Here is a 17,456-nt window from a genome sequence, read left to right on the forward strand (position 1 = left end):
CATTGGAAACATAAAGTTACTCTTGATATGCAGTTATAACAACAATAAGAATCGTGTGTTAGTCGTCAAATTTTAATGGAAATTGAAGACGTGTTTGTTTTTTTAAATTCAAAATAAGATATGTCAGACATAGTAGTTGCAAGTTAAGTTGCTGTTAACGTGAAGGGATTTTTGTTTCTTAAATTGTACAGCTTAGAATTGTTTCATCATTTACGTTTCTAAAATTGCATTTATGTAAATGTAATAATTTCTATCTGATTGTAATTAGTTTTACTATGTGAGCCTTGACATTGTGTGAAAGGCCTCCTCAGCACTGATTGTGGTTTGTGCTTCTTTAGCGTAAAACAACAACTATAATTCATACTTTGGAACCGTTAGTAACTTGGTACGTTATAAGAGTAACAGTCAAAACCCACGAATTAGCGGTGGGTGATGTTGACTAGCTGGCCCCCCGCTGGTACAGCGGTATGTCCCCGGATTTACAACGCTAAAATCAGGGGTTCGATTCCCTTCGGTAGGCTGAGCAGATAGCCCGATGTGGCGTTGCTATAAGAAAAACACACACGTTGACTAGCTGTCAATGTTTTAGCCTATCACTTCAAATATGGCCTGGCATGGCCAAGCGCGTAAGGCGTGCGACTCGTAATCCGAGGGTCGCGGGTTCGCGCTAAACATGCTCGCCCTCCCAACCGTGGGGGCGTATAATGTGACGGTCAATCCCACTATTCGTTGGTAAAAGAGTAGCCCAAGAGTTGGCGGTGGGTGGTGATGACTAGCTGCCTTCCCTCTAGTCTTACACTGCTAAATTAGGGACGGCTAGCACAGATAGCCCTCGAGTAGCTTTGTGCGAAATTCCAAAAAACAAACAAACACTTCAAATAAATAGATGACTGTTGTAGATGGTCCTCAAGTAAGTAGTAAAATAAATAGATGACTGTTGTAGATAGCCCTCAAGTAAGTTTGTGCAAAATTCGAGAAACATTTATATCATATTATAGTTATTACATACTTTGTTTTCACTCATATTTTATTCAACTTTAGAATTTAAATACATGTGTATATTTTCGTATAATGTTTATTTTCACTCTCGTTTTGTGATAATACACGAGGAGAATAAAACGGTGCTTTCGATTTCATAGGATAATAATGTGAAATACAAATAATTGTTTATTCATAAGTTACTGAAAACGTGCTCTTGCACAACGTTCATGTCTATTTAGATGTTAACATGTAAAAAGTAAAGAACTGTATGTACAGTAAAGGAAATAAGTGTATGTTGAGCAACAGTACAGTTGGTGTTTTTATAACGAGTACACTAACATACAGTTGGTGTTTTTTATAAAGAGTACACTAACATACAGTTGGTGTTTTTATAAAGAGTACACTAACATACAGTTGGTGCTTTTATAAAGAGTACACTAACATACAGTTGGTGTTTTTATAAAGAGTACACTAACATACAGTTGGTGTTTTTATAACGAGTACACTAACATACAGTTGGTGTTTTTATAACGAGTACACTAACATACAGTTGGTGTTTTTATAACGAGTACACTAACATACAGTTGGTGTTTTTATAAAGAGTACACTAACATACAGTTGGTGTTTTATAACGAGTACACTAACATACAGTTGGTGTTTTTATAAAGAGTACACTAACATACAGTTGGTGTTTTTATAACGAGTACACTAACATACAGTTGGTGTTTTTATAAAGAGTACACTAACATACAGTTGGTGTTTTTATAAAGAGTACACTAACATACAGTTGGTGTTTTTATAACAAGTACACTAACATACAGTTGGTGTTTTTATAAAGAGTACACTAACATACAGTTGGTGTTTTTTATAACGAGTACACTAACATACAGTTGGTGTTTTATAACGAGTACACTAACATACAGTTGGTGTTTTTATAAAGAGTACACTAACATACAGTTGTTGTTTTTATAACGAGTACACTAACATACAGTTGGTGTTTTTATAACGAGTACACTAACATACAGTTGGTGTTTTTATAAAGAGTACACTAACATACAGTTGGTGTTTTATAACGAGTACACTAACATACAGTTGGTGTTTTATAACGAGTACACTAACATACAGTTGGTGTTTTTATAAAGAGTACACTAACATACAGTTGGTGTTTTTATAACGAGTACACTAACATACAGTTGGTGTTTTTATAAAGAGTACACTAGCATACAGTTGGTGTTTTTATAACGAGTACACTAACATACAGTTGGTGTTTTTATAAAGAGTACACTAACATACAGTTGGTGTTTTTATAAAGAGTACACTAACATACAGTTGGTGTTTTATAACGAGTACACTAACATACAGTTGGTGTTTTATAACGAGTACACTAACATACAGTTGGTGTTTTTATAAAGAGTACACTAACATACAGTTGGTGTTTTATAACGAGTACACTAACATACAGTTGGTGTTTTTATAAAGAGTACACTAACATACAGTTGGTGTTTTTATAAAGAGTACACTAACATACAGTTGGTGTTTTATAACGAGTACACTAACATACAGTTGGTGTTTTTATAAAGAGTACACTAACATACAGTTGGTGTTTTTATAACGAGTACACTAACATACAGTTGGTGTTTTTATAAAGAGTACACTAACATACAGTTGGTGTTTTTATAAAGAGTACACTAACATACAGTTGGTGTTTTTATAACGAGTACACTAACATACAGTTGGTGTTTTTATAAAGAGTACACTAACATACAGTTGGTGTTTTTATAAAGAGTACACTAACATACAGTTGGTGTTTTTATAAAGAGTACACTAACATACAGTTGGTGTTTTTATAAAGAGTACACTAACATACAGTTGGTGTTTTTATAACGAGTACACTAACATACAGTTGGTGTTTTTATAACGAGTACACTAACATACAGTTGGTGTTTTTATAAAGAGTACACTAACATACAGTTGGTGTTTTTATAACGAGTACACTAACATACAGTTGGTGTTTTTATAAAGAGTACACTAACATACAGTTGGTGTTTTTATAACGAGTACACTAACATACAGTTGGTGTTTTTATAACGAGTACACTAACATACAGTTGGTGTTTTTATAAAGAGTACACTAACATACAGTTGGTGTTTTTATAACGAGTACACTAACATACAGTTGGTGTTTTTATAAAGAGTACACTAACATACAGTTGGTGTTTTTATAACGAGTACACTAACATACAGTTGGTGTTTTTATAAAGAGTACACTAACATACAGTTGGTGTTTTTATAAAGAGTACACTAACATACAGTTGGTGTTTTTATAACGAGTACACTAACATACAGTTGGTGTTTTTATAACGAGTACACTAACATACAGTTGGTGTTTTTATAACGAGTACACTAACATACAGTTGTTGTTTTTATAACGAGTACACTAACATACAGTTGGTGTTTTTTATAAAGAGTACACTAACATACAGTTGGTGTTTTTATAAAGAGTACACTAACATACAGTTGGTGTTTTTATAAAGAGTACACTAACATACAGTTGGTGTTTTTTATAAAGAGTACACTAACATACAGTTGGTGTTTTTATAAAGAGTACACTAACATACAGTTGGTGTTTTATAAAGAGTACACTAACATACAGTTGGTGTTTTTATAAAGAGTACACTAACATACAGTTGGTGTTTTTATAAAGAGTACACTAACATACAGTTGGTGTTTTTATAACGAGTACACTAACATACAGTTGGTGTTTTTATAAAGAGTACACTAACATACAGTTGGTGTTTTTATAAAGAGTACACTAACATACAGTTGGTGTTTTTATAACGAGTACACTAACATACAGTTGGTGTTTTTATAAAGAGTACACTAACATACAGTTGGTGTTTTTATAAAGAGTACACTAACATACAGTTGGTGTTTTTATAACGAGTACACTAACATACAGTTGGTGTTTTTATAAAGAGTACACTAACATACAAAATCACATCTACTTAAAGCTGGAAGCCTTCTTTTGAAGATTTTTCTCTCTTGTTAACTGTAAAGCTAACTACACAATGGGCTATCTATGCTGTGCCCACCATGGGTATTGAAAGCACATTTTTTAGCTTTATAAACTTTCAGACTTAATGCTGAGCCAGTGGGATTTCGTTCAAAGTCCGTTAGTGCTTTTCTTGAGTCATTAGAAATATTACACACTTATAAACATTAAAAAATAAACAGGTTGGAAGAAGTATCGTACACATACAGCAATGAACACTCTGAATGAAACATAAAGCTACTCACTGACACGACAGTATGTTTGGGGACTTATAATGATAGAAATCGGATTTCAACACCTGTGGTAGGCAGAGCACCGATAACCCAGTGTGTAGTTTGTGCTTAATTGTTTGTTTGTTTTTGAATTTCGCACAAAGCTACTCGAGGGCTATCTGTGCTAGCCGTCCCTAATTTAGCAGTGTAAGACTAGAGGGAAGGCAGCTAGTCACCACCAACCATCGCCAACTCTTGGGCTACTATTTTACCAACTAATAGTGGGATTTATCGTTACTTTATAACGACCCCACGACTGAAAGGGCGAGCATCTTTGATGCGACCGGGATTCGAACCTGCGACCCTAAGATTACGAGTCGAACGCCTTAACTCACCTGGCCATGCCGGGCCATGTGCTTAATTACAAAACAAACAAACGAAACATCGGATAATTTTATTACTTGAGGAAAAGTGAATAGACCGAGTTCATAAATTGAAAATTTTAAATTCAAATAGAGAGTGACGATAAAATAAATAGTATCAGTGTTTATATTATTTTGTTGTAGCAGACGTTTTAAATGGCACCAGTTCAAGGTTAATAAAAACTATGTTATCGGAAACACGAGTTTAAAAGTTTCTTCAATGATGGATCGAACAATTGTCATACAAAACTTTCTATTAGTTAGTTTCAAAATTTCAACAGCTCTCCTTTCTTCTACCACGTTCTCAGAGATTCCTATATGGTATCGAAATTCAAACATTATTTGTATTATCATTAATAATATTATCGAAATTCTCGTATCTGTGGTATTTTTACTCGAATATCAGTAACGAAACGTGCAAAAAAATTAATTATACCGGTTCCGGTGATAGGTATTCTTCCAAAACACGTTTTCTCCTGCAGCCAATCGGAATAGCTAATACTGTGACGCATATTTACATGCGCAAGATCTGTAATACATTCACCAACGCTGTGTGGTTGTGTGAGTATGGAACATGGGCGGATTCGTTTAACGTGTTTCTCAGTGTAGTGGTTTGAAAGAGACTTGTAAATAGAGATTTGAAGGCCAATCATTGTCATTACTCTTCAACAAAAGCAAGACTGCACTGTATTAAACATGGTGGTTGAATGAATGTTTTATACGAATTGGTAAATCCAGCCACACACCAACATGGATAGTGAAAGAGATCGAAAAGCAGAAGAGCTTAAAAACTTACGGAATATTATTGCCCAGTGGAATGCAAATCGACTGGACTTATTTGCACTCAGTGAGCCCAATGAGGTAACGTTGCTAAGATTAGATTTCATCGTCATGTCGAGTGTTATGATTCTTAACTCTTGATTTCATAATTAATAAGTTATTTAAAAGAATTAATTGTTTTAAGTAATATTATTAAGTTACAACATGAAGAGTTTGAAATCAAGATGGCGCAGGTGGGCTATGACCCGAAGGCAAAGGAAACAGGTAGGCTAACGTAGGGCTGATTGCCGGCGGAGGAAGCGAGCAACCTCCATTCGGTTGAGGGGACAGTCTGAATATTAAAACCAATGTCGCTGAAAAAATGTAAAACTTGTAGACTGACGATGACGTCTTGCGTAGGATAATCGTGAAATGTCGTTCATATTTCAAGTTATTTTATAAATTTTATAAATAGTGGTAAGCTAGGAGAAAAATAATTTCAACTCGGTAACTACGAACGCGGTAAAGTATCACTTGCAATTGTAAGCTGTAATTGCTCGTTTTGTGTGAAATTTGTAAAGGTAGAATGGGTTTTCGCGGATATTAGTTATGGTATTTGTAATATTGACGCACTACTTAAACTATTTCGCAAACTGTTTTAGAGTTATCACTATTATTAGTAGTTTTTTAAGAGAGACCAAAAAGTCGATCGCTTTCGAATGGTTCACTTCTCTTCTTGTTCTCCTGAACAAGAATAGTGAATAAAGGAAAGCAAAAAAATTAGAATGAAGAATAGTGAACTAACTATTCGAAAGCACTCGAGTCTGGGGTCGCCTAGAAACCATAGCAACTTCTGTTTGTAGCCTTGCATGCTGACTACTCAACCAGAATTGCTATTACTAATACTATAGTTTATTATTACGTGAAAAAGCAGCTTAAATTGTTTTGACAAGTTAAAGTATGTTGGTTTAAGATGTGAATATTTCTTTTAACTGAAATTTTTCACCATAGTTAATTTTATAGATGTTATGTATTGAAAGAGAATTTTTATTTTTACAATTAGGTCGGTACATGTGGACACTTATATTTGATATTATGTACAAATAATGGAAGTAGTAAACATGGGTTGACTATTAGAAAAACAATGAGTTACAAAGCATCATTAGTGTTTACAAAAAAATATATAAATATTTAACAAGTTGCAGGGTATTCAGCATCTCATAAATTCATATACTAATATAGCTGGAATTAGAAACAATGACAGTTAATGATATGTGTCATGGGTATTTAAAAATATTCATAAATATTATTTCCCAAAAAGTTAAATTTTGGCTAAGTGTAAAAGTTAAATGATTTTCAAAAATACTATATAAATTAGTGTAGGATAATGGACACAACATGTTTTAATCAATAATTCAGTATCTGATAAGAAAGGGATTGTGAGGTAGGTTCAAGAACTTGGGGGGGGGAACAACTATAGGGAATAATATGATTATAATGTGTAGTATCTTAAGGTACATCAATAAGGTGTGAAATGTTCAAATGGAAAGTACAGGACATTAATCTGTAGACTACAAGTAGAAGTATTTCATCAGACTTGAGAAACATTGTTGTGGGTGTTTCTATTACTGTAGTCAGCAAAGCAGTATGTCAAGAAGTTCAAATAGTTATTGTATATAGTTGGAACACCACTCGAGTATCAATTTATCTTTTGTCTCGCTGCTGGCTAAATTAAAGCAAAATATTCCATGTTAATGAATGATTATTTTACTAACATCACTTATGGTGATGGTTTTCAACTGATAGGACAATGATCTCTAATTGTTTGGTTATTATCTCGACTATTACAGATCTATTTTCCAATTACTTATGTCTATAGAGCTTATATGAAATACAAGGTTGAAATTGACTAAATATGTAGGTTTTCTCTTACAAAGATTGTAAGAGGATAAATGGAATATAGTGTTATCAGAACTGATAAGTGTGGGTTCCAGTGACATTATACCTTATGGTTCTCAAACTCAAAAGGAAGATATCATTCAAAGGTTGAGCTGATGGTGAAAAACTTCTTAAATTCAATCAAAATTGTGGAGTACCATATTTTTACTAGCAAATATCCCACATTAATAGTTGCCCTTTTACTCGGATTTTGTTGAGATGGTGATTTACTTATGTGTAGAAAGGATTAAACAAAATAAGTTACATAAGCAAGATATTATAAATTCTTAGGAATTTCTGCAAGTTTTGATATTAAACTAGGGCCAGTTCCTGTATGAATTTAGCTGAGAAAAACACACACTCAAAACGTGTATTTAAAATAGTTGACTATTTAAGATTTAAAGTCCAGTGTTAGTAAGAGTCCTAAAACTAGTGAAGGACTATTTGTCCCAGTTTCTTTTAATTATGGGAAAGATCCTGCAGTGAAATTTACAATTTAATAGTTATGAAAATTCACGAAGAGGCTTAGCAATCTAGGGATGACCAGTTGTTTTGGAGCAAGTATTTTATTATTGTTTTCAAAAATACCTATTGTAACATACTTTAAATAATGGTATTCCATTACATACATTTTGGCAAATTATTTTTTCCAGTGATGTGTTACAGAAGTGGATGATAGATATTTTATATTACAGTTGTAAAAGGATGATAATGAATTCTGTACATATAAACATTACATACAAAAATTTAAACTTATTTTTGTTGATGTCTGAAAGTGACATTGTGTACCTGGAAAATAGAACTTTGATCTGTTTACTTCTTCTGTAGTAATGGAACCAAAACTCTACACACTTATTTTAAATGAAATATTGCAAGTTATAGGCCATGTTAAACAATCCTCTTTAGAAAATTTATATCGGAATTCTTATTTATTCCTATCTTGACAAGAAAAAACACTCGGTGAAAAGATTCAAGATTTTTTCAATTCTTCAACCCCTTAGTACATAAAATTACATACCTCAACATTGAAAATCCTTAAATTTCCTTTGTTTGACCTGGTCTAACACTATGGAAAAATTTCAGTAAGGTGGTTAAATGGGAAATCCCTTTCTTTGAAACTATGCTCACAGCTGTTTTAATATTAAGTGTTGTTTGTTTTCCAAGTTTTCTCCTTCAGGTGTGTTTGTAATGCGTTCTAATACTTTTCTGACAATAGAAGTTAAATAGCCCTTCCATTTTACAATATGTAGAATGTTTCCTCTCAAAGTTTTTTTAAATTTTTGAATAAGGATTTTATCAACAGTGTTTGAATACTTTATTAGCAAACATCTCCAGCTTCAAGTGATTTGAAGATAGAAATGGAAGTACTTCCAACTGATCCTTTTCAGGGGTTTGAGAGATAACCTGTTGGGGCTGGGAACTTCATTCTGAGGAGATTTTTTAATAACAAAATTTCTTGTTATTATTGAAATTGGTTAGATTAGAAAACTCGTATTCTTTCCCTATTATTAAGAACAGGGTGAAGTAGTTGGTGAACACTTAATACTTGGTTCTTTCCGTCATAGCATGTTTCCTATCAGAACCTCTTAAAGAAGAAGTGTTATCTTTACGTAAGCCCTAAAAAAGTTCTTTACATCAAATGTAATATGAGCTAAGAGAATTTCATAGTCTTTTTGGTACAAGGAGTTTCCTATTTTTCGTGTATTCCGACAGACCCCGGCATCTTCCAAGTTAGCCTGATATTTTTTATTTCCTTAATTTATTCTTCTGATTACCTATTTAGAAATAGGATTATCTTTCTAACAAAAATATTTTGAATATGTTACTTTTCTGTAGCTTCATTAAACTAATAAGTTTCTTTGACTGGAAGACTAACGTGATATATTAACATTCTTCGTTACGTTACATGACAGTTTTTTTAAAATTATGTTTCCCACAGCCAGGGATGTAGTTCTTAATTATATCTGGGATAATGTTATTGTTTCAAGTACTCAAGATACTTTTTTATAGTAACATATCCAGCTTTACCCTTCTTGGTACTAGAACAAGGTCTAAGTTATCTTCCTGTAGATCCTTGACATGCTGTCTTAGAATAGTCTCAAGAGGTTTCTTAGTCTTCTCTTAAGCAGCTGCTAGTCAGCTCAAATAGAATCAAAGTAAAGTTCCTGCCTACTTTAAATTGATCATTTTTGAAATTTTTTTTATTCTGTATCTGGAAAACGCTGATTCCTTTGGTATATTGTGAAGGAATACTGGTATTTACTCTTTTTTTTTTCAGTTTATTTAAGCATAAAGAAACTTGAAGTTAAAGTTGATTTGGTGAGAGCCTTCATTTCTATTAACAGTAGCTTTCTGTTTGTTTCAATAAACCTCTTTGTTCTCTGTTGTGAAAGATTGTAATCTCTTATACTTTGTTGTTTTCTTTTCTAATAATATTTTATAGGCAGTGTTTTAGAATGAATTTCCAGTTGGAACACAGAATTTCATAAGTTTTTTGTTTTTTTTTCAGCTTGTTTAATGAAACTAATAATCTTCAAGCTTTATAAATACCCTTTCTTTTTCTTAAAAAATATGTGCATTACTTTTATTCTTCAGTGCAGTTGGTGTGATATGTTCCATTATAATTAATGTCCTTTCAGCAATGGTCTGTAACAGTCAAGTGTACTGGAATATAATCGATGTTCCATTGTTTGTCAAAACAAAGAAATTGGCCGTACTAAAGCAAAGTGTTAAAACCTTCCATCTTTTAAAGTATTTAGGTAATTTTAATATGTATTAAGAGTATTCCCTATTTGGATAAAAATCCTGGAATTAACAAGTATTTTCTGTAAAATTTCGAAGATATTCAAACTGTTGCTGTTAATATTCACATTGAAACTAATAGAATATCCTTTGTCTTAAGTTACTCTGTAATCTGAATTCCCGAGTTTTAAAGTTTTTACAATAGCATGTTGTGTTTGATCAGTCCCCAAGTTTTTCCTGTATTTACATATTTTTTTTTCTTATTTCCAAACATTACAGTTGATATATTTAGACAGAAATTTTAGTCTTATGTTTGGAAATAAGACCACAGAGGTAATTACCAACAACAATGAATTCTGAAACTTCCAACTGTAGTTAAAAGTAGTATTGAAAAAAAAAGATGTTCACTTACGGTATTTTAAGATAGTAAATGTTCTTTGAAATCTTTCGTCATGGTTCTCATGACAACAACTTCATATATTTATTCATTGAATAGATCACTAATACCTTTTAGGTAAAACTTGTTCATTTTATTTTCAAATGATCATTTTCCTTGCCTACACCTTTTTAAAAGATAGGCCTACATATTCAAACTTTGCTGAATATCTAACATCACCTATACAGGTGTTAGGATGAAAGCAACTGATGGATTATTGTTTCAAAATAACTTACCCAATAGATAAGTCTTCCCATACTATGGGTCCAAACGATGTGATTATTTAGAACAGCAACAAAAATAAAGACTTTGGCTGTTGTTATTTTATTGTGAATTAATTTGTTCGTTCTGTCGGTTTCTTATTAAACATTTAAGTAAAGGGTTAGTTTAAAACGGCATCAGCCATCTGCAATTCTTCATTATATTCTTAGACTAACTTGTGTTCTATAGCAGTGTTGTGTATTAACACTTGCCAGCTCAACTGTTTATCTTGTTATATTAAACCTCTCGTTTTGTTTTTCCGTCTCTTTCAAGCATCAAAAACGCAGTATTCAGTATATGTCGTATCGTTTATATAACATATTGAATAATGTTTGGATGAAAATAACAATAAAATAAATGCTTCAAAAAATGTATTTGGCGAACAATTTAACTGTTATTTAGAACTGATAAGAAAACTACCAAGCTAGCTTCTGTGGTAGAAGCTTGTCATTCGTTTGTTTTTCTGTAAACTAAGTGACATTAGGGCGTTGTCTCCTATCATGTCTATGACGTAAACACAGTCTAACATTAAAGCGAGGTGAAATGCTTTCTATTTGTTGACGATATGGTAAACAATTTTTCGTGATATTTTATGTCCGATTTAGAATGTAGATTTTATTCAACGAAGCCGCGAAAAAAAAAAAAAACAACAACTGATGTACAGGTCTGTACGTTCTTTATATATATACACATATATAAGATACGACATGTGCTCTTGACAGAATTTCGCTTTACTCGGACTAATTGCATAATTGGTTTTAGATCCTTGACTTGGACCGTTGATACTGTGAAGTGACCAAAACGTTTGCAGTAAAAAGTACACCACCTTTCATCGTGGTTTGGGATCTTACAATTTTGTTACGAATTCGTTTGTATAAAAAAATTTCGTTAAATATATGAAAACGAGTATAACAAAATGTCATTACGCTCACATTAAAATGAACTGGCATTTACTAACAATTTCGTATATCAATACTTGTGAAAAAGATATTGAGGTTTCAGTATTTTTTGCATTAAAATTAGTTTGTTTTTTTAGAAGTTCTCAGTTAAGTAACTGGACTTACTAGAGCTTGAAGGTATGTGCTCCCGACTGACGCTAAAAAGATCTACTGGGCAAGTCCCGTATCTTAAAATTCAGTACAACAGCAACAAGGAATGAACTCAGCCTCAGTGACAATTTTCTACTTTAAATTACCTCAGAAATAACGGACAGGCAGACTGATTTCTGGAAAAGTTCTTGAAGAGCTGTCTTGCACTATATTTTCGTCGATTCGTTTTAATACACTACTCACAAATTCCAAGTGTAAGCATTAATTTCTTGTACGTCACAAATGTATAATTAAAAAGCGACACGCACGACATAGAACTGTAGTCTAATTTATTTCCGTGGTAATTAAATACACCAATACAGTTAGCACAGTTGCTGAGAAGACCATGTAAAGATAAAAATCAAAGATACAATATTTTACGAAATTTTGCAATGCAAGTATATCTCGCATTTGAAAACCTGAAGAGGGTGGTGGATACACACCTACAAAACGATATTACCAGCTACACGCGCCTTTCTTTACTACGTTCTGAATAACTTTTAAATCAGTTCATAAAAAAAGGTTCATATTACACATCTGTGTTGCTTTTTATATGCCTCCATTTTTCTTAAGAATTGGAATGTAAAAGTTGACTTTCTTTTTGTTTTTTCACTTTAAGGTGCAATTTTACTTCCTGTGTCGGCAAATGACAACTAGTCCTTTATCTCAGATTTACGATACGCTCATCCGGTCCCCAATATACTTAGTATAAATAGAACGTAACATTATTTATATTCGTAAAGGTAATACTTTACCTAAAATTATCTCCTTCAGTGCATATTTTGTTGTAGCAAGCCGTAATATTCTTGCAAGCAAAACAAAAATATTGCACTCGTTATTGTGAGACCAGTCGCTCGTCTTGCAGTATTGAAATACATGTTTAGGACCACCAATAGCAGAGTTTAATTTTGGATAACATATTTACGATAAGAGAAATGATGAAATTCGTTTACATTTCGGCGTATGTGAATAAGCGTTTCCTCCACTCTTTCCCAAAGTAGAGTTAATAAACTGAGGTTGTTTGTAAAACGAGATGTTCAAATAAAGGGCACCTTGCGCGACACAAGTGTCCTTAATTTTGAAATGCACTAAATATAAGGAAGACAACAAATCAACAGAGCGCGATACAACAACGGCTTTGCACGGCTCTGTGAATGGAAAGTCAGAACTTATAACTATTTTTTTTAACCCCCCACCCCACGGCTGAGAGTGAGGAACTTGTTCAGTAGTATCCAACCCAGTCTTGGTAATTAACTTAGTTATTTAACCAGGGACAGTAAAAAAACAAAAAAACAACAACATTGGTTTAGTTCAATGTTATTTCTATTCGAATCCTTTTATCAGTAGACCGGTACGCTAGCAACTAGGCCTCATTCAGCCCATTAGACTGGGGAAAAGGCAAATATATTCGTATTTCCTCATATTTTCTTAAAACTCGTTCTAATACTTGATACATGATATTTAAATTCTCAACTCGGTTATAGAGGTTCATAAACCCATGATAAACGCCATTTTGTGTAAGACACAAATTGATTGCGTCTGAAACCAGTCTATATCAGGAATGTTTCCTGGTGTTGAAGTTGACCACATGTTATGCACGTGTAAAAATAATTTGTGTAGTTGAAAGCTCATCCATATAAGTAAATTCAAGTGGATAAATATTAAAAGCATACTTAAATTATAAAATTATAATCCATAGGTTGATAAATAAATGTATTTTCCAGAATATTCTTCATTTTTGGAATATTTTTTTACTCGGACTGTGTGTATGTGAAGTGCAATAAGGCGCCATGCGTTACAAAATAAAGTTAAAATATAACTGTGCAGTTGAAAAAATTCCCAAGAAGAGCTCTGGTCTGTATGAAATCAGAATCGTGTGTTAATATAGGCTTTTCTTAAAGTCGTCAGATATTTTGCGTTATATTTGTTTAACTACCAACTGTAAAAGTCCTGTCTCTTCGATTTTCTGTTGTAAATTTTATCACTTTTAACAACTACGTGTATTTCATCAAACTTCGTCTAAAAATAAGTCAAACAAAATTTCATGATCTTTAAGTCCAACCTATATTTATCTACCAGGAACAACGACATTAAAACAATATAAAAGAAAACGCGCGCAAAAACACCAAAAAACTGCGATCCATACTGTGTTTTGTGCACTTCAACAAATGTCGATTAGAACGATTAGTACATCAACAGTGTATATAATAATAACCTTATATAGTGATTTTATCTAATGACGTAAACAAATAACAAACCAATTTAAAACAGCGCTCATTCACCTATACCATAATTGCTGCGAATACAGTCTGACAACAATTAACTCTTTATTAATTGAACTTATTACGTACGACATACATTGTTTTACTCTGTATGTATGCTTGAACAATCGGAAATTATTTCGTTAGTTTGAGCTATAAATTGTAAAATATGGAAACAAAATGCTGTAATATGTTTATGTTACTGGACACGTACGATATGCAAATTTGTTTTATAAGAAAACTACAATATCCAGAATAAAGTTAACCACGTTTATCTTTCAAAAAGGCCCAAGCTGTTAAAAACAATATTCAACGTCGTTCGTAAATGACGAATTTCTGGAAGTTCTTCCCAAGTAATCACGTAAAAAATGTTCTAGCGATGTGGCATTGGTAATGGGTGATGGGTTATTTATATTAGGCAATAATTTCTACTGGGCCCGGCGTGGTCTGGTGGTTAAGGCACTTGACTCGTAGTCTGTGGGCCGCGGGTTCGAATACCCGTCACATCAAACATGATCAACCTTGGGGGCGTTATAAATGTGACGGTGAGCCCCACTATTGGCTAGTAAGAGTAGCCCAAGAGTGGTGATGACTAGACGTTTTCCCTCTAGTCTTACGCTGCTACATTAGGGACGGCTAGCGCAGAGAACCCTCGTGTAGCTTTGCGTGAAATCCGAAACAATCCAAAGCATTTGTACTTTCTTTGATTAAAGCTGATTTTGAGAAATCACTATTGATGTCCCTTTATAAATATGCCCGGAATGGCCAGGTGGGTCAAGGCGTTTGACTCGTAATCTGAGGGTTGCGGGTTCGAATCCCTGTCGCACCAAACATGGTCGCCCTTTAGCCGTGGGGACATTATAATGTGACGGTCAATCCCACTATTCGCTGGTAAAAGAGTAGCCTCAGAGTTGGCGGTGGGTGGTGATGACTAGCTGCATTCCCTCTAGTCTTACACTGCTAAATTAGGGACTACTAGCGCAGATAGCCCTCGTGTAGCTTTGCTCGAAATTAACAGAAAACATCTCTATAAATATATATTTGAGCAAGAGCACTAGTGATAAATTACTATTAAACATAAAAAAAAATGATATGTAATTGGATTTCGAATATATCAGTTACATACGTGCGACTCGTACGTGAAGTGTTTACGAAATAGATTATATTTGCCACGTTATATTTACGAAATTATCAGAAGTATGTCGAATAGTATCGGTCAGCTTTTGTTAAAATGACGAAATATATTAATTTGTTTTCCGTCGAAACTGGGTGACAAGTATTTTAGAGAAGTTGTGAACATTGGTAACAGTGCAGCTATTTATCTGTCACGTTGAACCTGTTTTAGCAAGTATTTAAAAACTAAGATCCATTTATTACTAACAACGTATAAAAACTTCATTTCGATGGTCTTCCGAGTTATATTTTTAAACGAAACCAGAAAATGCATAAATCCCAAGTTAAATTAATTTTCTTTGAGGATATACACATCCACCAACGCCTGGTAATTTGTGCGAATGCATTTAACGTTGCGTCGCGCTAAACATGCTCGCCCTCCCAGCCGTGGGGGCGTTATAATGTTACGGTCAATCCCACTATTCGTTGGTAAAAGAGTAGCCCAAGAGTTGGCGGTGGGTGGTGATGACTAGCTGCATTCCTTCTAGTCTTACACTGCTAAATTAGGGACGGCTAGCACAGATAGCCCTCGAGTAGCTTTGTGCGAAATTCCAAAACAAACAAACAAAGCATTTAACGTCGAAGATTATTTAAATGGGTCTAAACACCACTTCTGGATTTCGGAGTAGCCGAGCAAAGTTCGAGTGAGAGTAGCAGTTTTAACCCCATAACATTGGATGGTCCGTTGGAAGGTGGTGCTCGCTGGCTGTTTTCCTTCTAGCAAGTTCGATATTAGGGACGACAGCCTTAGTAGTATTTGTCTTAAATACAGAATGAAGACAAGAAAAACTTTTTCAGATACTCATGATTTCGAAGCATAATAACAGCCCCAAGTTTTAAATTGGAAAACAAGATAACGTAAAATGTTTTAAATGATAAAACACCACTTATTTAGATTATACTTCAAGGAGAGATAAAAATGTAATAATACATTTTAAATTTAAATATTTATTAACTCGACAGTGCGACACACCCCCTAGTAATCACTTCCTTTCAGGAAAATACTTATCAAATCTTTCACGTTTAGATAAACAACATTCGTATAAATATCTCAAGGTACTTTTTATAGTCATTGCACAGTACAGCACGAAACGTAGGAGCCTAAGTACACCGCTAGGAAGAGGTATAAATGTTGATTTACAAACAAAAATGAAACCGTGATGAGTGCACAGGATGAACATTTCATAAGTTATTCTAGTCTGCATTACTAGTAACAGCTAGCGGGTTTAACATTTCAGTTCAGTCGACAAAAGAGATGTCTTGGGTGCGAAAAGTCCCGAATTCTATTCAGCCCAGAAAAATAGGAGTTCGTAGAAATATGACTGACCTTTAAGAAGAAAAGATGTCTGGTTTTAATTATTAATACTGTGATATCATATTTGTGATATGTGAATCGTGTATGTATGTTTCGTATACTTTTTCCAGTGGGGATATTTTCTTGACTAAATTTGAAAAAAAAAAAAAGACATTAAAACACACACACACACACACACACATATTGAAACGTGTACAAAAATACGTTTTATTATGTTCTGTGGAGGGTTAAATATTGTCTGCTTTTGAAGTTTCCTTGCGCAACGTTACTTTTAACTTCTCTTAGCACAGGTACATAAAAGAAAAACATACAAAGAAGGTCTTTGAAATGTGTAATCACCATTATGATAGACGCTTTTTTTCGATATCTGTACACATACTTACGTATAAAAAATACATTAGTTGATCACCAGCTACATTATTACTGGCAATACATCTGTAATTCTTTTATTCTGAGGCGTTGCTAGGAGCAACGCGTTGAAAGATTCAGGGGTAAGGCTTATAGGCGCGTGAAGTTTCAGCGTTTTAGTATTGTTTCGATATAGTTTCCTGTTTAATTTCTGATGAAATCAACTGGGGATAGAGCGCCCTGCTGTCAAATAAAATGGGAGTACGGGTCTGTGCTTTTTATTTTGTTTTTTTAATGTATTGATGACAGAAAATGTCGTATTGTTAGTTTCGTAATCTTATAATGTTATTTAAAGTTATTACGTATTACCAATGCACATAAATATTGGCATGTGGGCAGTACAGTACAAAGCGTAATAAACAAAAGCTCAGAAGTGATTATTTCCCGTTTTAGATTACTAATATAAAAA

The 17,456-nt window shown here is 33.5% G+C and overlaps 1 protein-coding gene across 5 annotated transcripts in view; it reads left to right on the forward strand.

The window, feature by feature from the left end:
• The first annotated feature begins 5,202 nt into the window (after positions 1-5,202).
• cno (adherens junction formation factor afadin) overlaps positions 5,203-17,456 on the forward strand; it is a 125,686-nt gene continuing 113,432 nt past the window's right edge. For 4 of the 5 annotated variants that reach the window (XR_013012984.1, XR_013012985.1, XM_076451786.1 and 1 more), the window contains exon 1: positions 5,203-5,527. Coding sequence is in view for 3 of the 5 variants with exons in the window: in XM_076451786.1 (XP_076307901.1) it covers positions 5,417-5,527 (111 nt within the window). In the remaining 2 variants the exon portion in view is untranslated. Of the gene's footprint in view, positions 5,528-5,635; positions 5,711-17,456 lie in introns of those variants that run through there. The other variant, XM_076451788.1, reaches the window with a different exon arrangement.

Source organism: Tachypleus tridentatus, chromosome 8 (genome assembly GCF_004210375.1).
Source record: "Tachypleus tridentatus isolate NWPU-2018 chromosome 8, ASM421037v1, whole genome shotgun sequence".
NCBI lineage: Eukaryota > Metazoa > Arthropoda > Merostomata > Xiphosura > Limulidae > Tachypleus > Tachypleus tridentatus.